The 19,825-nt window shown below is 44.7% G+C and overlaps 1 protein-coding gene across 2 annotated transcripts in view; it reads left to right on the top strand.

Annotated features, from left to right (window-relative positions):
* PDE7A (phosphodiesterase 7A) overlaps positions 1-13,752 on the top strand; it is a 112,730-nt gene extending 98,978 nt beyond the window's left edge. For both annotated transcript variants that reach the window (XM_065895200.1, XM_065895201.1), the window contains exons 7-13: positions 98-198; positions 5,225-5,356; positions 5,551-5,642; positions 8,071-8,215; positions 8,657-8,753; positions 9,649-9,729; positions 13,544-13,752. In XM_065895200.1, coding sequence (XP_065751272.1) covers positions 98-198; positions 5,225-5,356; positions 5,551-5,642; positions 8,071-8,215; positions 8,657-8,753; positions 9,649-9,729; positions 13,544-13,752 — 857 coding nt within the window. The remainder of the gene's footprint in view (positions 1-97; positions 199-5,224; positions 5,357-5,550; positions 5,643-8,070; positions 8,216-8,656; positions 8,754-9,648; positions 9,730-13,543) is intronic.
* Positions 13,753-19,825: the final 6,073 nt, after the last annotated feature.

Genomic DNA, 19,825 nt, shown 5'->3' with positions numbered 1-19,825 from the left:
GGGTAAGTGGAGAATGCATAATTGTTGCAATTTTTGTATTTGTACATGCCTCCTGTTCGCAGTTAAATCTGAGGTCTTTTTTTTTTCTTTGACGCAGTTATGATCCAAGAAGATTACCACAGTCAAAACCCTTACCACAATGCAGTCCACGCTGCAGATGTTACTCAGGCCATGCACTGTTACCTAAAAGAACCTAAGGTAAGGTGTTGGCATTTACAGTCAGTGAAAGTCCTGAGAAAATGCCCTTGATTTAATTTCAAATACTTTTCCTTAAGTTAATGTTTTAATCAGACTTAAAATCAGAAGCTTCCTTCACAAGAATGAGATGTAGCTGGATCAGGTTTCCAGGTGTGGCTGTATTTGTAAGTTGACAGCTAGAGAGCTGGAGTGATTGTCGAGAATGAGGCTGGAGAAGCCCAAGTGAGGGTCAGGCTGTACGGCCCGGCCACACATGTCAAGTCACCTGGCGTTTACGCTGGGCTCCACGAGGGCAGGGATGACACTCGTCAGATCCCGTGATGAATAGGAAGCTACGGAAGGGAAGCAGGAGATTTTACAAAGCTATCCTGGCTGTGGGGGGAGAATAACTCAGACAAGACCAGAAACATGCACGCTGCCCGTCAGGAGCTGTTTCGATAGCCTTGGGGCAGGAGAGAGGCAGACGCTTGGTGAGATCTCTTGGGAATCAGAACATGGAGGATGTGGTGTCTGGATGCATCTAGGGGAGTGAAATAGGGAGAGGAGTCGGTGGAGACTGTCCCCGGCAGCTGAGTAGCAGGTGGGAGTCGCTGTGAGGGAGAGAATGTAGAAAGGGAGGGAGGGCTGGCAGAGATGATGAGCTCCATTGTGGGCACGTGCGGTTAAATGTATTCGCGCCATATCCGAATGCGGGTGTCTAGTAGAGAGTTGGAAAGGAGTCTGAAGCATAGCAGAGAAATCAGAGTTGGGGACTACCAGCTGTAGATGTTAATGGAAGCCGTGTTTGCCCATGGGCGTTTCCTGTTCCTGGAGGCTGTAAAGTTACATCTGCCACCCTTAGACCTACTTCTAAACTCGCCTCCCCAGGGATCTTAGTTCGGCCGGATGTTGGGAGGGAAGGAGGCTGACTGAGCCAGTTGGTGCTAGTTGATGCCAACTCTGAGAATATAGCCACATGGTTGCCAGTCTCCTGATTTTTCAAGAGATGTGGAGTATGTGAAAGTACCCCAATTTTTAAAGTATATTATGACTTAAAAAAAATTATGGCATCATTTATATGCAGTAGTAAAATGCATACATTCTATGTGTGTAGTTTTGATAAATGAATACTCCCATGCACCCCAATTTTTTAATTAAAGTTTAAAACAAACATTGGGCCAAGCCTTAAGTGTCTCTGTTGAACAGTCCTGCGGTAGAAATTGGTAAGTAATCACCATACAGCCAGGGAAGTGGAATGATGGAGCTAAGTGCCCCATGGGACACAGAGGAGCTAAACCTAGTCCACGGGGCTGTGAAGGCCTCACCCGCGGGCTGGCCATGCCCAGCCCGAAGCCAGGCCTGGGGAGCGCCGGCACCCAGCAGGACCAGAGGGGCAGAGTGCAGGGCGAGCGTGGTGCAGACACTGTCTTACCCAGGCGGCTCTGGCAGCACTAGTTTTAAACACTTTTTGCCTATGTAGCTCTGATCATTCTTATTTTAAACACTTTTCATCATTAACATACTCAGTGAACTCTTCAGTGAAAGCTTCAGTTAAGGATACCGATAAAATCACTAAGATTTAAAATACAGCAGTTCCCTCCTCCCTTACCGTAGAGATAAGAAAATAGAAATGGAGTCGCTCAGAGTTGGCTGCGCCTCTTCTACTTCCCGGTCCTTTACCGGCCATCGCATTGTCGAGTGTGTTCATTCATTTGTTCTGTCCGTTTTCCTGGCGCTAAGAATCCAGTGGTAAACAAGACAGGAAAGGTCCCTGGCCTTCAAACAGTTGCCCTCCCAGTGAGGGGCAGGGGGGCAGTCTTTAAACAGATAAACAGAACTTTGACCTCTACTGTGGTAAGTGCTGCTGTGAAGTCATGTAAATAGGGTGATGTGCTGGGGAGTGACTGGGTGGCTGGCGAGAGCTCACAACTTCAGACAGACGGTCGGGAACCATATAAACCGAGAGGCAGTGTTTGAGAAGGAGACGGCCACGGAGAAGAATCCAGATGCAGAGGGGACCGTGAAGAGGAAGCCATATATACAGTGTTCAGTGGGAAACCTGCTTCCATTTGTTTGTTTAAACACCAACTTTTATTTTATGGATTGGTGCTGTTATTGGGTTTTTTTTACTGTTGTTTATTTTTGGCTGCGTTGGGTCTTCGTTGCTGCGCGCAGGCTTTCTCTAGTTGAGGCGAGCAGGGGCTACTCTTCCTTGTGGTGCACAGGCCTCTCGTTAAAGTGGCTTCTCTTGTTGCAGAGCACGGGCTCTAGGCACGTGGGCTTTAGTACTTGTGGCATGTGGGCTCAGTAGTTGTGGCACACGGGCTCTAGAGCGCAGGCTCAGTAGTTGTGACACACGGGCTTAGTTGCTCCACGGCATGTGGGGTCTTCCCGGACCAGGGCTCAAACCCGTGTCCCCTGCACGGGGGAATCCACATTGGCAGGTGGATTCTTAACCACTGCGCCACCAGGGAAGTCCTGCTTTTGGTTTTTATATCTTATGATTTATATGTAAGAGCTAATTCCCGGCTCTTCTAAGTCAAAAAAAAAAAAAAGAAAGAAAGAAAGACAAAAATATTTGAAAACCAAGAAATTATTGAAAGTTCCTTCGGTGTGTACTTGTATCAGCTCTAACTTTAGTATTTATTTTTTATGTCCTCAAAGCTGAACCTCAGAATATAGATTATAATTTTGTTCCAGTTGAGCCTAACGGCACCTAACAGCAACAGTCAGAAATGGGGATAACATTTGTCTTTTTTAAAAAAACCTGCATTAATGTCATTGACTTCCTTGTCTTTGTTAGGAAACTCATAAAGTTTTTTTTCTGATGAAAGATTTTTGTAACAAGCAGAAATGTTGCATTTTTATTCAAAATTTTTTTTGCATGTGTGATTTGTTTTCAAACTTAGAACTTGCTTTTCCTTCACAGAACTTTAACAGCCCAACTGCTGCTTCTCATGTTTCTATTTTTAATAGTTAACTCTTTAATCTGCCTGAGACTGTTTGATGTCATGTGTAAATCATACATTAATTTTTAACAATTCTGGATTACTGCATTCTCCCAGGCTGGTACACGTCTGTTCTTCTGCCAAAGTTATCATAAGAATATAACACTTCTAAATGTTGCTTAACAAAGCGCATGTTCATAAGGTATCCACAGCCACGCCTGCATTTTTATGTCAGGACGGGATGTGGCTTTATATGCAGGGTGCTCCATGGAGTGTGCCTTCCGCTCATCTTGGTTAGTAAGCAGCACTCTTTTTATTTAGTTATTTATTTGGGGCCACGTTGGGTCTTTGCTGCTACGCGCAGGCTTCCTCTAGTTGCAGCGAGCCGGGGCTACTCTTCGTTGTGGTGTGCAGGCTTCTCATTGCGGTGGCTTCTCGTTGCGGAGCACGGGCTCTAGGCGCGCAGGCTTCAGTAGTTGTGGCTCATGGGCTCAGTAATTGTGGCTCACGGGCTCTAGAGCACAGGCTCAGTAGTTGTGGCGCACGGGGCTTTAGTTGCTTCGCGACATGTGGGATCTTCCCGGACCAGGGCTCGAACCCGTGTCCCCTGCATTGGCAGGTGGATTAGTAACCACTGTGCCACCAGGGAAGTCCAAGCAGCACTTTTAAAATCTTTTATTTTTTTTTAATGCTTTTGCGTATCCTAAAGAGGAAATAATTGTCTTCAGCATCTTCTACCCATTCATTGAGTTTCTCTATATACCATTTACAGGTAATACAAAAATAAATAATTTACATTCTCTGCCCTCAAACAGCTTACACTATTTTAATGGATTCAGGCCCTCCGACAGTGGTTGTTTTCAGACCAAGATGAACTTGGCGCAGGGGATGGAAAAAAAATCCATTCTGGCTTAGAAAGAATATACTAGAATTTGAATCAAAAATTTTTTTATCTCATATTTGATAACTTCGGTTTTCATCCGTGTTTTATCACGTGCAGTATGGGTTGGCTCTGTGTTGTAATCTGTAAGTAAGTATACCTATACGGGTGGCCTACGCTCAGAATACTTTTCTGCTGTTAGGGCACAGGACCCTACACGTGTAGAGAGCACTGCCCCAGTGTGAAGCTGAACAGGCGCACGCTGCGCTCTGGCGGTGTTAGTGTGGCAGGAACGCAGTCAGTCGTGTGTGGGCTGGGGCTGGGCGAGGGCTGGGCTGCAGGCGGAGAACGGAGGTGGGCTGGGGAGGCGCTGGTGGAGCTGGGCTTGCCGGGAAGCGAGAGGCGGTTCATGAAAAGCAGGTGCGACACACTCCAGGTGAGTGTTTTTTGTCGTTGAAAACTTCAGTCAGGTAAATAAGCTTATTTATTGTGATTATTTTACCAAGAATGATAAATGACTGTTGAGAGGAAAATTACAATGGCTAGTGTACAGGATGGCTTTTCCTGAGCTGAATACACTGTGTATGCTGTGCTGAACTGTCCATCCATGGGGAGAGGATTTCATTACCAACTTGACGTAAACTTCCGCTCCGTGATTACTCAGTAGCTTCCTTCAACATTTGGGACCTCAGAAGTAACCTTGGATTTGGATTCTTGGTTGAAACCCAGTAACCAGTTTATTGATAAACGCACACGCTTAGTCATAGGTTTACAGTATTGTACACTTAAACATCTGTTAAAAGGGTAGATCTCACCTTAAGTGTTCTCACCATGATAAAAATGTTTTTAAAACCTCATAGGCCTTCTCTGACTACAGTAACAGAAATACTCAAATCTCTGTTTGTTGTTTGAAAACTCTTATTTCTCAGCAAGGTGGTTTATACTTTAGCTGTCATCTTAATGATGCTAGTTTCCAGTGAAGGATGAGCTGCATCCGCGAACTCCACGTGGGCAGGGACACCGTTATACCACACCTGCCGCCAGGGTCGTGAGGAGACCAGCCGCTGGCAGGCACTCCGTGGCCTGGATGAGCGGCCTGAGAAACATGGCGGGAGGAGACCGCCGACGCTCAGTCGAGGCTAATTTAGAGCAGCTACTGTAACGGCGCAGAGCGTGTCTCAAGCATGTCTGTAATCAGCTATTCCTTGCCGCACTCCAGCTTGCCAATTCTGTAACTCCTTGGGACGTCTTGCTGAGCTTAATTGCAGCTGCCACTCATGATCTGGATCATCCAGGTGTCAATCAACCCTTCCTTATTAAAACTAACCATTACTTGGCAACTTTATACAAGGTTAGTGCAATTTTATCCTCAAGATTTAATATTCTTGCATTCTAGAAAATGTGTCATGTTTAAAGAAGTGAAAGGAGTAAATAAATTCTCAATGAATGTTCAGATTTTAATCAGATTAATATTACTTACAAATAATTCTTTATGTTCAGAAAAAGGCTTACCATTTACTCAGAGATGCCCTTTTCTTTTTGTAGAATACCTCAGTACTGGAAAATCACCACTGGAGATCTGCAGTGGGTTTATTGAGAGAATCCGGCTTATTCTCCCATATGCCATTAGAAAGCAGGTAGGTTGGATTAAGACAAAATTAATTAGTTATGAACTATAGAAATTCAGTTGCAAGCACAACCGTATAAAGTTTTTAAAATTATGTTGTTATATTCAGGTGTTCCACAATTTTTGGGTAAATTATCTTACTTTACAAATTTACATCAAAATTTTAATAATTTAAACCTGTTCTGAAATACAGTCAGTAGTAATTTTTTTTCAGTGAATTTTTATGAAGGATCACACATAGATACTATAAAATCCACTCCAAATACACAGTGGCTCAGTCATGGTTTACTGCTTATTTATGTAAATGGTATTACATATTTCCATTTTATGCTCTTTTGAATAAAACCGTAAGTTCTAGCTGTAAAGGTAAATTGGACAGAAAGTAAACAATCTGTATAAGAAATAGATTCATTAAAATCTGTTCCAGGAAGTTTTCAAAACCGGTAAGACGTGAAAAGAATGCTTTGTATCCTCAACGGCATAGTCCTAGAGTCACTGCTAGAGTTACAGGATAAAATAACGAATTGAAAGAACAGAAAATACCACATTTTTTTTAGAAAATATCATTTGATGTTGAGCAGGCCATTTGAAAGGCTAATAAAAAGCGTTAATGTAAATGAGCCCAATACGATAATGATGGTGGTGGTCAACAAAATCTCATGTCATTGGTCCACAAACTGAAGCTTTTAATGATGCCTCACCAAGAGAAGGTGCACTTAGGAAAACCACGTCAGTGGATATAAACCACCTACTTCTAGAAAAAAGGTGAGACATAAAAATACATTTGGGTATCAAGATCTAAGTTACTGTCATTGTTCTTTCCTTTCTCCCTTTCACAATTTAAAACAACTTCATAAAAAAACAAAAATGTTTTTGGTAATGTCCGTGAGAAAAAAGCTGGACTTCTTATTTTTTTAAATCTGTGTTCGTGGATACCATTTGGAGTTATGACAGTACTTCTGGTAAGTAAAATTGTTTCTTGTCATAGTACAAATATAAAAACTGCTTAAACCACACGGTGTTTGTATATATAAGTTCTCTTTTTCTTAACTAAGGCAGATTAAATTGTTGGCTTCATTATTCCCTTTCTATCATGTTTTGCATTTGATGATTAACCCTGTTGAATTCTCATATCTTAATACAAATAAAAACTGAAAATAAGGAATACTGCATAATAGCATTCTTTTATGTTTGCTTAGGGTTTGTTTTATTTACTGTTCAATACTGTGAGCCTTTTATTTTTTTATTTTATATTTTTTTGAAGCAAGGAATACGACTTTATTCGGAAAGTCGGCAGACCAAGAAGATGGCGGACTAGGGTCTCCAGAAAACCATCTTTAGAGCCTTTTAATCTATTGACTGCTCTTTACTGATCATTATACAAAGATAATGTTTGTGATGGCCCATTGAAACAGAAGGAATTTTTAAACATTTCTCTTATTTGACTTGAAACAGTTTTTTTTTTAATGCCTTTATTGGAGTATAATTGCTTTACAATGGTGTGTTAGTTTCTGTTGTATAACAAAGTGCATCAGGTGTATGTATACATCTGTCCCCATATCCCCTCCCTCTTGAGCCTCCCTCCCACCCTCCCTATCCCACCCCTCTAGGTGCACACAAAGCATCGAGCTGATCTCCCTGTGCTATGGGGCTGCTTCCCACTAGCTATCTATTTTACATTTGGGAGTGTATATATGTCCATGCCACTCTCTCACTTCGTCCCAACTTCCCTTTCCCCAGCTGTGTGCTGAAGTCCGTTCTCTATGTCTGCGTTTTTATTCCTGCCCTGCCACTAGGTTCATCAGTACAGTTTTTTTTTAGATTCCATATGCATGCATTAGCATACGGTATTTGTTTTTGAGGCGGTTTTTTAAATGATATAATGTATTTGTTATTTGTATTAACATGTTACCTTTTCCCTTCCAGAAAATTTGGATAATTAATTCTTGAATTTGGCCCTGAAAGCATAGTTGAGTCTAAACTTTATTAAATTGGTGGAACTTCATCAGGTTTTAGTCAGACATCTTCAAAAGTCTGCAGAAGTCCGTGGGAATGGGCTGTTCTTCCTCCATCTGACCCTCCTCCTGCCTCTCAGATCTCAGGCACCAAAAAAGAGTCCAAAGTTGTTCACTGCATCCCAGCCAATCTTACATAGACTTTCTTAGGCATATAATTCCACCTTTAGGCATTCTTTTTGGAGTGTTTGCATATTGGTATTTTCCTACCAACTCTCTTGGTTTTAGTTTTGATTATTTTAGTAGGTTTTTAAAATGCATTCTTTAAATCCATCTTTTTGGTAGGTTAAAAGTTGAATGGCAGTTAGAATATCTTAGGGCCCTGTAAAGCTTTCTGAGTATTAAGACTTAAGGAAAAAATAATCAAGAAGTAGCTATTAAGTTGAAAGACTTGTATTTCTCTTTATGTTTTTCTAATTCCAGACAACAGATGGAGGCTCAGATAGGCGCTCTGATACTGGCCACGGACATCAGCCGGCAGAACGAGTACCTGTCCTTGTTTAGGGCCCATCTGGACAAAGGTGACTTACGTCTGGAAGACATCAGGCATAGGCATTTGGTTTTACAGGTAAAATGAGCTTGGAAAGATTCTATTTCTAGAGCAAATCACATGACTATTAGAATAAAAATGAAATATTCTCATGTAGTCTTCTGAGTGGTTAAATCCTGAGGGAAAGCATTTCATTTTAATAAGTTCTCATATCTAAAAAATGAGAGAGAAGTGGCTGATTCCTTTGTAGCTTTCTGGTTAGTGCAGTCCTATGCCTGCCTCTCCGGAATTACCAAGCGTGTATAATTTGCTTAGTAGGCTTTCAGTGTTTCTGCAAAAATGATTGTTACAACTAATAGTATCGTAAGATCAGTATAAAGGATAACGAATTTCCTGTTGCAACGTTTTCTTTTTCTTTTCTAAGGTGTTCTTTTCCCCACTATTAGCGTATATTAAGCTTAGTAAAATTGAAATTTTACCTTTTTTCTTAAGACACATTTCATATTTTGCTTTTGCTAGATGGCTTTGAAATGTGCAGATATCTGTAACCCATGTCGGACCTGGGAATTAAGCAAGCAGTGGAGTGAAAAAGTAACAGAGGAGTTCTTCCATCAAGGCAAGTTACAGTATTGAGTGATAGTCTATTCAGTTCATTTTTTAGCATCATATGAATAAAATAACTCAGACAATTGCAGAGTCTAGCAGAAGGTGTCTGATAGTTGTAGTGACGATTCACAGTAGATGTACATATAACCAGTAACGCACAAATTGAGCATCTGTTTTGAAAATCAGCAGTTCTCTTTTGAAATGATCTGATGTGTGTGTAGGCATTTATGAATTAGACGTGGAGCCGGCTGGAAGGTTTTCTGTACAGAAAGATTTTCCTGCCCTTGCTCCATCCTTGTCTTGTGTGGAGGGTGTGGCCATATGAGCATGTAAGACATGTTTTGTGATTTAAAGCCAGGAACCAAGGATCTTCGTTCCATGCACCTTCCTTTCAGAAATCTGAGTTTTAAATTAAAATGCTGACAGAATTACAGTCTTGGGATAACACCTAGTAAAAGTTTTCCACCCTCTCCATTTAAAATAGGATGTTGGCTTGGCAGCCTTTTCTATGTATGAATAACTTAAAGTTTAAAAAAGAGCTAATTTAGGGCTTCCCTGGTGGTGCAGTGGTTGAGAGTCCGCCTGCCGATGCAGGGGACACGGGTTCGTGCCCCGGTCCGGGAGGATCCCACATGCCGCGGAGCGGCTGGGCCCGTGAGCCATGGCCGCTGAGCCTGCGCGTCCAGAGCCTGTGCTCCGCAACGGGAGAGGCCACAGCAGTGAGAGGCCTGCGTACCGCCAAAAAAAAATTTTTTAAAAGAGCTAATTTAGAAGGCATCCTCTCATGAGGATTGTGTTACATTATTCCTAAGGAATTTACAGGTAAGATGAAGACTTTCATTATATATTTAACCAATAGGTATATTCCACATTAAGAATTCTTTTTTTCTTTTTTCCATTTCTAGGAGACATAGAGAAAAAGTATCATCTGGGTGTGAGTCCACTTTGTGATCGTCAGACCGAATCTATTGCCAACATCCAGATTGGTAACTATGCATACTGAGATATAACTGGTTTTTAAAATGCCACTGATTTTAAGTTTGCCAAGAAGAGAGGTACATCTGAAATATCAGTATTAAAATTATGCTTATTTCTAATTTTTAAATAATTGAAGAAATTTTATTCTGGTTTTTCCTTTTTTTTTGGCTCTTATAATTTACTCTCATTTGATTTTAGTTCCTCAAAAGCAGAGCAGGTAGCAATAACTTTCTGTTCTGAACTGGAAAGAATGCATCATTTTCCCATGTGGGAGCCTCATTGGCGTCATTCTGGGACCGCTGGGCCTGACGGTCATGGGAAGACCGGCTTCCAAGACTGCCGGCTTTTCTCTCACCGCTGCCTGCTGGTTGAAGCTAACTCTTCAGCACCTCACACAGGCCCCTCGCAACCTGGCCTCCAATTGTCTCTTCCGTCTTCTCCCCAACACCTTCCCCCTCGTTTACCTACAGCAACTCGGGACTCCCTGGGGCTCCCCAAATCCCTGGGGCTCCTTCACTCTGTGCCTCGCCAGGCCCCCCGTCTGCCTCATAGCCTCCTCTTCCTTGAGGGTCCACCTCAGATGTCACCCCCAGAAGCCACCTTCCACTCTCTCTGGGCAGCCATCACCCCTCTTGAGGCGCTGGATGCCTGTCGTCACAGCTCCAGGTGCCGACCTGGCCTTTGGAGGGGTGTGTGTCCCCAAGGCCAGCGCTGCCCCTCGGGGCGGGCCCACTTGAGAACTGCTTGTTGAGTGGACTGTGACGGTAAGAGAAAGCACGATGAAGGGGCTGTGATTCAAGAACGTGCAGCTTGTCGTAGACGAGCCGAGGGAAGGTGGGCCAGGTTTGGGGTGCGGCGGGTGGATTGCCAAGTGGGGGTCACTCAGAAGGATATGGAGGGACGGGCGTAATTTTGGTGGCTGATACTGAGCAGGACCTCTCGGGACTCGGTTGACAATAGTGAAGTGTGTCCAGAAACTTCGGAGAGAGAAAGTTTCTAGGAATTCGGAAGGTAGCACAATGCTGTGGCATTGCTAATACCCGGAAAAGCGGACTGTGCTGGAGGGTCAGAAAATCAGACAGAGAATTCTCACACCGTACCACAGCTGCAGAGGATCCTCAGCGGGAGGCAGTGGGTAGTAACGATCTGGCCGCAGAGCGAGCAGTAGAGATGCGGGAGAGTGAGGCCCAGGCCCGCGGGGACAGCGCGGGGACGCCGAGTCCCCCGGGAGCTGGGACTGGCCAGGAGCGCGGGAGAGGGAGGCGGGAGGGCAGGGGATGACGGGACAAGAAGCCTGTCTGCTCTGGCCTGGTCCTCAAGGGCGTAGCCTTCGGATGCGGAAGAGCAGACGAAACGTGGGCAGAGGGGGCCGAGTTGAAGAGCAGGGCTTGGCTTGTGGCACACACTCCAGCTGACTTCGTGCCTCAGCCCGTTACTGCCTTGACTCGTGAGAGACGTTGCGAATGAGGCTTAAAAAACTGCACGTTTTAAAAGGGACAAGAAGCTAGATCCCTTAAGCCGTTCTTGTCGTTTCTGACCTTGTCAGCGTTGGGCAGTCGTGGACCCGGTCCCCCGGGGGGCAGGGATAAGGTAGAAGGCGGTGGCAGTTGATGTGGGCTGACCCCTCCCGGCACCCTAGGACACGGGCACTGCTGGTGTTCTTTTCCACATAGTTTGCCCAGTTTATACAGGTAACAGGTGTTGGTCTTTCTGACATCAAATCCTAGGTAAAATGGGGCTTGCAGGGGTCCTCTTCCTGGGGTGAGTCAGGACGATTAGAATGAACTCTGCGCACAGCAGCAGGTACTCGGAGCCAGCATACGGTCAGTAGGTAGAAGTCGTGTTTAATTAACACGGTTTCCTTCTTTGGTAGGAACACTAGGTCCTGTCACGTACCGGGTGAGGGTGAGGCATTGACGCAGCGCCCTGTGGTATCTGAGGAGAAGAGATAGAGGCGCATGGGCTGGGACAGTTAAGGGGGTTCACGGGTGGATGAGCAGCTCACGAGTAGCGTCCTGCCACCTGGCTGTGTCCGCGGCCCCGGCCCGTGCATTGTTATCAGGTACTTACGACCTAAAAGAATCCTAGGTACCATAGAGCCGGAAGTGAGAGCTGATTTGTTGGATGTGAGAAGCAGGATGCAGCTCTCAACCAGCTGGGACAGTGGGAGAATCAAAGAAGATGGATCGCGTGAAACCTGCGGTAATAAGGTTCTGCATTTGGGTGCAACACTCCGGCTGCTCACGACTTGGCTGTGGCACCTGGAAAAGACAGGGCTCTGGCGGCTGGCTCAGCCTGACCCGGGGCTGAGGGGGTGGCTTGGCTGCCAGAAGCCGCTCTGCCCTGACTGCAGTGATGCCGTTTTCCCGTGTCCTCTCTCTCCTCACCAGACGTAACTCGTGGAGAGCACATCTTGTCTGTTTGTCCACTGCTTATCCGTGGCCACCCCAGAGCAGTGCCTGGCATCTAGAAGGTTCTCAGTTAACATGTGTGGAGGGGATGGAAGAGATGAAAGAAAGAAATGGAGGACTTCCCTGGAGCCCTGGTCCGGGAAGATCCCACATGTCGCGGAGCGGCTGGGCCCGTGAGCCACAACTTCTGAAGCCCGCGTACCATAACTACTGAAGCCCGTGCACCTAGAGCCCGTGCTCCACAACAAGGGAAGCCACCGCAGTGAGAAGCCCGTGCACTGCAACGAAGAGCAGCCCCCGCTCACCTCAACTAGAGAAAGCCCGCGCGCAGCAACGAAGACCCGACGCAGCCAAAAATAAATAATTAAAAAAAAAAAGAAATGGAAGAAAGCCTTATTTCCAATATCATTACTACTTCAGATACCATAATCTCTACACTTGAAAAAATTCAGTCATCAGACCGTGTATGACTTTTCCAATTAAAAGTAGTGGGTGCTTTATTTCCAGTGAGATTTTTTTTTGTTAGCTAAGTGGAACCTGTGTTGTCTGTGGTCCATGTGGTCTTTTGCTGAAAAGAAAAGGTTTTGGAGATGCAGAAAATTTTAAAACTGTTAAACAAGCAGTGATAGAATTTGAATGTACATTTTCCTGTCCTTGATCAAAAGTTTAGGAAGACAATGTTATTTGCTTCTCCTAATAGATGTGATCTGATTGTCAAGGTGAGGCTTCTTTCGCCCTGTGTAAGACACTATGTAGTTTTAAGTCAGCTGTAATGTGGGCTCGAGTGCTGTGTAACCCAGAGATGCAGACAGGCCCGAGACCACTCCTTCTCCTTTTCTGACTGAATCAAGGGAGATCAATTGTAGGAAGTGTCTGTAAAGTAGGCCCCCTGGTACACTTTTGATGTTCACTTTCCTAATCGTCTAAACTAATCTCTGTTCGTTCTAGACTCACACTTTGTGGCATGCGTTTTGGCTTTATAAATGCTGAGATTCATAGCGGGCCCACTGTGCTCATGACCAGGTGTGACGATTACCAGCCCGGACGGTAGGGCAGCCGCGCCTCAGTCCGGCCTCGTCACCCACAGCCCCGGGGGGACCCCCTTAGCCTTGGGCACACTGTGCCCTGCTCCTCAGGGTTGAGAGGGCCGCCGCGGGTTTGCTGAAATAGGATATGGTTGACGCAGCTGAGAGGAGTCGTCAGAAGAGGTGGGCTGTGTTTGTCAGTTCACCTTTACTTCAGGTTTCAGTAAGGTACCTAAATAGATTCTTCAGAGAAGATATGTAAATCTACACACACATCTTTTGAAAAATAAGAGGTAATATTGGAACAGGACTTAAGAGAGTAAACACTACCTTGACGTTGTAAAGTTTCAGAACATCCACTAATACCTTTTCTCTTACTGTCTCAGGTTTTATGACGTATCTCGTGGAGCCTCTGTTCACGGAATGGGCCCGGTTCTCCAACACCAGGCTGTCCCAGACAATGCTCGGACACGTGGGGCTGAACAAAGCCAGCTGGAAGGGACTGCAGCAAGAACAGTCCAGCAGCGAGGACGCTGATGCTGCATTTGAGGAGCTGAACTCACAGTTATTACCTCAGGAGAACCGGTTATCCTAAACGCCCCCCCAAGTCATTGGGCAGACTGCCTCTGGAGCTCGTTAGAAATGTGAATGGGGTCTTGAGGTGAGAGAACTTTACTCTTGACTGCCGAGGGAAGTGAATGACGCCAGCATTATTTATTTCCAAGATTTCCTCTGTTGGATCATTTGAACCCACTTTTTAATTACAAGACCCGAACATACAGCAATATGCATTTGGCTTTCGTGTGAAACCTTGAATATGCAAAGCCCAGCGGGAGCGAACCGAAGGGAATAACAAAGTTTTGCAGGAAGTTTTGCGGTGGCCCTCGTGCTTCTCGAAGCATCATGAAACTTGAACCGAAGCCTTCAGCAGAAATCTTTGGAATTTAACCCGTCTGATGCAACAGTGTGTATCTGTACCTTCCACTAAGTTCTCTCGGAGAAAATGGAAATGTGAAGTGCCCAGCCTCTGCGCCTCTGGCCAGACTCGATGTTTACAGACCAACTCTGAAATACTGGTTCTCAATCCGCCTTGGAGCACGATTGTGAAGGAACCACTAAGAATTTTAAAGATCAAACCTAAACTGCAGCCCTTTCCCCCGGTTTGCCTTTCTTCTTTGGATGCCACCAAAGCCTCCCATTTGCTATCCTTTTACTTTGTGCACTGGAAACAGAGCATTTATCCTAGAGCGCCGCCGAGCTTTCACTCCAGTGCTGTTGGGCAATGCAATTTTTTTTAACTCTTAGTTTTTAATTTGGGGCGGGGGGGGCAGAACCCCAGTGTCCTAGCTGTATTATGATTCCGCAGTGAAGACGTTGCATGTTGTTTTCACTAATGTACACTTGACCTGCACATGCAAGAAAAGGGTGGAATGTTTTAAAACACCGTAATCAGCTCAGGGTATTGCCAATCTGAAATAAAGTGGGATGGGCAAGTGTGTCCTTCAGAACAAGGGTACTAAAGTCCCTCTCGCCGTAGGGAGTGAGAGGTATGTTGTGTGTGTGCGGATGTGTGTGTGGGGCACGCTCGTGCATGTGTGACTGTGCATGTGTTCTATTTATCCACGTGGGAAGGATTGGGAACATCAGCTTTTATTTATTATTTTAGAATGTGACGCAATGAGCAGCCACACGTGGGGAGGGGAAGGGAGGTCAGCTGTAACAGATCGCTCCAGATGCCTTAAACTATGCACAAAGCTAAGTGACCAAACTTCTTGTTTTGATTTGAAAAAAGTGCATTGTTTTCTTGTCCCTCCCCCTTTGATGAAACGTTACCCTTTGATGGGCCTTTTGATGTGAACAGATGTTTTCTAGGACAAAATCTAAGGACTGATTTTAAACTTATAACATTCCACTTTTGTAATTTGTTTTAAAATGTTTTATGTGTAGTAAGCACAACCTGTAATCTAGTTTTAAGAGAAACCGGTGCTTTCTTTTAGTTCAATTGTATTTCCCTTGTTACTGTAAAGGACTGTTTATTAATTATGTTTACAAGTTTGTTGCAACAGTCATTTTCTTGGGAGAAAGCTTGAGTGTAAAGCCATTTGTAAAAGGCTTTGCCATACTCATTTTAATACGTGCCTGTTGCTGTTAACTTTTGACGAATAAAAACCTATCTTTTCACATTTTCATCTTTGATATTTACCTATAAGTCAGTCCGTTGGAAACCACGACGCTAAATTACTAGGGAAGCAAAGAATTCGCTTCTCGTCTCCGGCATTCGCTCGCCACACATTTGTTCAGGCAGAGCTGGGCGCAGGCAGAGTCCTGCGGGCTCGTGTGCTGCCTGCACCTCACGGGTGAGCAAGCTGAGGCCGGGATGTAGTGGACAGAGTCCCAACAGCCGGGAGAAGTCGGCTCTGAGCCCAGCCTCTTGACTCCACAGCCCTTTGTTCCACGGCGGGAACCTCAGGCCTTTGTGCAGGTACTAAAATACTACTCGTATTGGCCTTTTAAAAGTCAAGTAATAGGAAATGGCCACTTAATACTACTTTTGGTATCAGCGTAAGAAAGGTACCACTGGGCCTCTCCTGGATCCTCCCAAGTCCATTTCATTAGAAGGGATACATGTCAACTTTGAACTCAAACATAGTCACTATTTGCACAGAAGAGTGATGTCGGATAGAAATACAGTGTGAGCCGAGTCGGTGAGTGTCAATTTCCGAGGAGTCACATTTAAAAAAAGGAAAAAGAAACAGCTGGAATTTTAATAATATTTATTCCAACATATCCAAAGTATTTTATCATTTCAATACGTAGTCATTATAAAAAACTATTGAGATGTTTTACATTCTTTTTTCTGTTACAAAGTCTTTGAAATCTGGCGTGTCTTTTATGCTTACAGCACGTCTCGGTTCGGACCAGCCATGTTTCAAGTGCCCGGTCTCCACATGTGGCTCGTGGCCACCACACTGGACAGCTGGATGCAGAAGTCCGAGGGCTATGTGGGGAAGGTCAGTTGGCCACTTATACGAGGAGTATCGTCTTGGCACATTTGACGCATCCAGTGTCTGTCTGATAAGGAAACTTGCCAGCTCACACACCTAGCATGTCAGCACATGGAAAGCAGAACTGTATCTCATAGCAAACTCACATTAACCAGTTTCACAGAAACTGATGTTTTTTAAAAGCGTTAATAGTTAAATATAACTATCAATCGTTCTCTCCCTTTAGGCAGACGTTCTCGGGAAGCCAAGTGACGATCAGCCGGTTGCTTGAGCGTGGATTCTGAGCAAGGGAAGCAAGTCGCCCCACGCATCCTGCGGGGACATACCTGCTGCAGGGACGTACCATGGTTCCCCTGAACGAGGCTACAGATTCTCCGCCAGGAGCGGCTTCTCCACGCCTTCTTGATTGGCACATCCAGCAGACATGTCAGACCTTCAGCCTTGCATCACTTGAGCCTGCCTGGGCTCCATCTGCCAGTGTATGATTGCTTTCTCCTTCTCTGACCTGTTACATGTTTCTCACTGTTGGATATTCAGAGGATTGTCTTCTTATTGCCATTCTCCAGGGGGAGACACCTGAGCGTTGCTCCCATCTCCTGCCTACACATAAAATAAACCCACTGCAAAGGTATGTTTTGTTACATATATGTGGTATTACCGGCTATAGCCCTGCTTCTTCAACAGGACCTATATTCTTTGAACATCGGTTTTCTAGAAAAATCTGAGGAAACAGTACAGTAATTTAGAAGGTCACAGTTTAAATAATTAAATATTATAGAAGAGAATGCAAAATTCACAAATTTTAAAGATAAAACAGGAGACTTCAAAGAATCGTGGAGCGTTGCAGCAGCCCTTTGGGGCTCTGGGCCGGCCCTTAGTCAGGTGGGGGCTCCTCTGCTCTAGGCTGAAGGTCCTCGGAGAGAAAATTGTGGTAAGCCTTAGCTTAACAAAAACAATCTGGTTCCTGGTCAGTATTTGCACTCCGTAAGTGTGGTGGTTTATAATGATCCTCTTTACATAAAAGAAGTAAATATTTTATGTCCTTTGTCCAACCTGGGCAATGTGTTTGTACCTTAGATACAAGTTAGAGGTGCAAATGATTCTTTGAAGATTCCTGTAACAGCCTTTCTTTCCAAAAATCTTTCTTGACTCTTAAAGCTTTCGATTTTCTTAAAACTTTAAAATTTTCACATTGGAGGTTTACAGTGTTTTCATGTGTACTTTTTTTTTTTTTTTGCGCGGTACGCGGGCCTCTCACTGCTGTGGCCTCTCCCGTTGCGGAGCACAGGCTCCGGACGCGCAGGCTCAGCGGCCATGGCATGGCTCACGGGCCCAGCCGCTCCGCGGCATGTGGGATCTTCCCAGACCGGGACATGAACCCGCGTCCCCTGCATCGGCAGGCAGACTCTCAACCACTGTGCCACCAGGGAAGCCCCATGTGTACTTTTTTTAATGTATAAATATTTTGTTTAAATCTCCTCCCAATCAGTATCTCCCGCTTGGGTCAATGACCGACAGCTAATCTGCATTCAGGAATGTTTTTAAATAAATGTGACATTAATCACCATACTAGCAGCATATATCTGAAACACAAAGTTATCCAGATATGTGCAAGACTTAGCCTGAGCCATTCCTTGTTTGCTGAGGATTTGCAGACAACCTGTGTCCTCTGGAAGGCCCCCAGTTGTCCACTGTCTCCAGGGGAAGTGACCGCTACTTGCGGGGGACTACCAGGGGTGCACAGCCGTCTCCTCCACCTTTTTTTCTCTTGTGCTTAGCACAGGGCTAGCGTGAACTGTGCCGTCAGTAAATGTTGAAAAAATTAACTTGGAATTGTTTCCTTTTTAGCTATCAGTCTACCATCATGAGCAATTATGTGGAAACTAGTCTGTCAATGCCGAAGTCACGTGGTCACAGTATCCGAGTTCCTGTTGTGTGCAGAACCGCACTGGATGTAATAAAGGTATTAAAACTAAATACCGAGACGGGGTCTCTGTTCTCAAAATGTTTGGGTGACAAGATGATGTGTGGAAAGCATCTGTTATGTAATATGGGAGGTTTCTATATTGTACAAAATGAGTGTAAAGTGTTGGGGTATTGTTGAGAATGAATGATTTTGTTGGGTTAATGATGAAAATGACACCATTTCCAGTAATTATTGAATCTTACTAACATCCGTGACTGGTAAAATCATTTAGCTTTCAAGTTTGATTCTAAAATATAAGTCTTAGATGTTCACTGTGATACTTCTAGTAAAATACTAATAACTTTTATCAATCACAGTAACATTGTTTTTTACTTTTACAGCTATGCTAAGTCGTCCTGAACCTATCCTGAAGTCTGGTAGAATGGTCAGGGAAAGAGAAACACCCCTATTTTTAGTATTAGATTCCTTTTAGCTGTATTTTAAAACTGAAGCACAGTGACCTATTGGTTTATTGCAACTTTCCACTGGTCCCATCAATAGTCTTGTTAAGAAAGTTCATCTTATATTACATTTATGTTTAAGCTATGCATTGTTTGAGATTTTTGAGCATAAATTTGAAGTGTTTCTTTACTGTTGAGCTGCATCCTATAAAGAATCGGGAGGCTGCATGGTATCCCAAGGTGCTTTATCTTTTGAAGAAAGTATCATAAAGGAATGTGTTTAAAGTTCCTAGTTGAACATTTGCAGGAAAGTTTCTGAATTTCCATCTAAGAATCCTCACAAGATAGGGGTTAACTTTTCCATTGTAGGGAACAGAGTCTCACTCAGATCACTGCAGGGTAACTGGAGCTTTATCTTGAGGATTCATGTTCACGATAATGAGACAAACCCTATGAAGGCTGTAGAAGCAGAACCTGGGGGTCTGGGCGCTCTGAGATGTAGCTTCTTGCTGCGTCTGCTTCTTCCCACACTTCTCCTCTTCCTTTATCTTCTCTACCTTGGAGTGTCTGCTTAGAAAGGCAGTAAAGTTTTTAAAGTGTTGTCTTTGTGGCTAGATCGACTGTGTTAAGGTCTTTGGTCATGTATTAGCGCATCACCTCATCTTCTGCGTGGCTCCCTAACCTATAACATGTCTGCCTCGTGAAGGTAAAATAATGTCCTGACACACGGTTCAGTCCCAGTGTCCTTGTTCGTGTCCTCGTCATCTGTTTTGTATAAACTGCTCGTAGGTATCGTGGGTACACGTGTACCTCATGGCGTGCTTATTTGAGCTCCAGGTACCAACTGTGCCCCTCGCTCAAGGTTTCCTATTCAGATTCCCAAGGGAGGACCTGGACCAGCTCGTCAGGGCTGCGTCCTGAGTCACACATGTCTCTGCATTAGCTGGTGCTCCCCTTGCAGAGGGCAGTCTGCTCCGGAGCTGCGTCAGAGAGATCATCGTGCGGAGTGTCACGTGCTCTCCACCGTCACCGATCACACCTGCATTACACAACAGTGTCCCCACCACACCTGCTTCGCACCCTTTTTCATCCTCTGATAGCAAGCATGACTGGCCAATGAAGAGGGACGGCTCCTAGGCCATGTGAACAGAAAGCTGTTCACAACTCTGGTAAAAATCCTGTTGTGAAGAGTGTCTTTCTCCCCATATTACGGCTTTTCCAGCTGGGAAGACTGGTTAGGAGGGACAGGACTGCCCTGTAGCGGCCACAGCAGTTTGGGATGGAACGCGAGGTGCT

This window comes from Phocoena phocoena, chromosome 17 (genome assembly GCF_963924675.1).
Source record: "Phocoena phocoena chromosome 17, mPhoPho1.1, whole genome shotgun sequence".
Lineage (NCBI taxonomy): Eukaryota > Metazoa > Chordata > Mammalia > Artiodactyla > Phocoenidae > Phocoena > Phocoena phocoena.
This window is presented reverse-complemented; position numbering and strand designations above follow the sequence as displayed.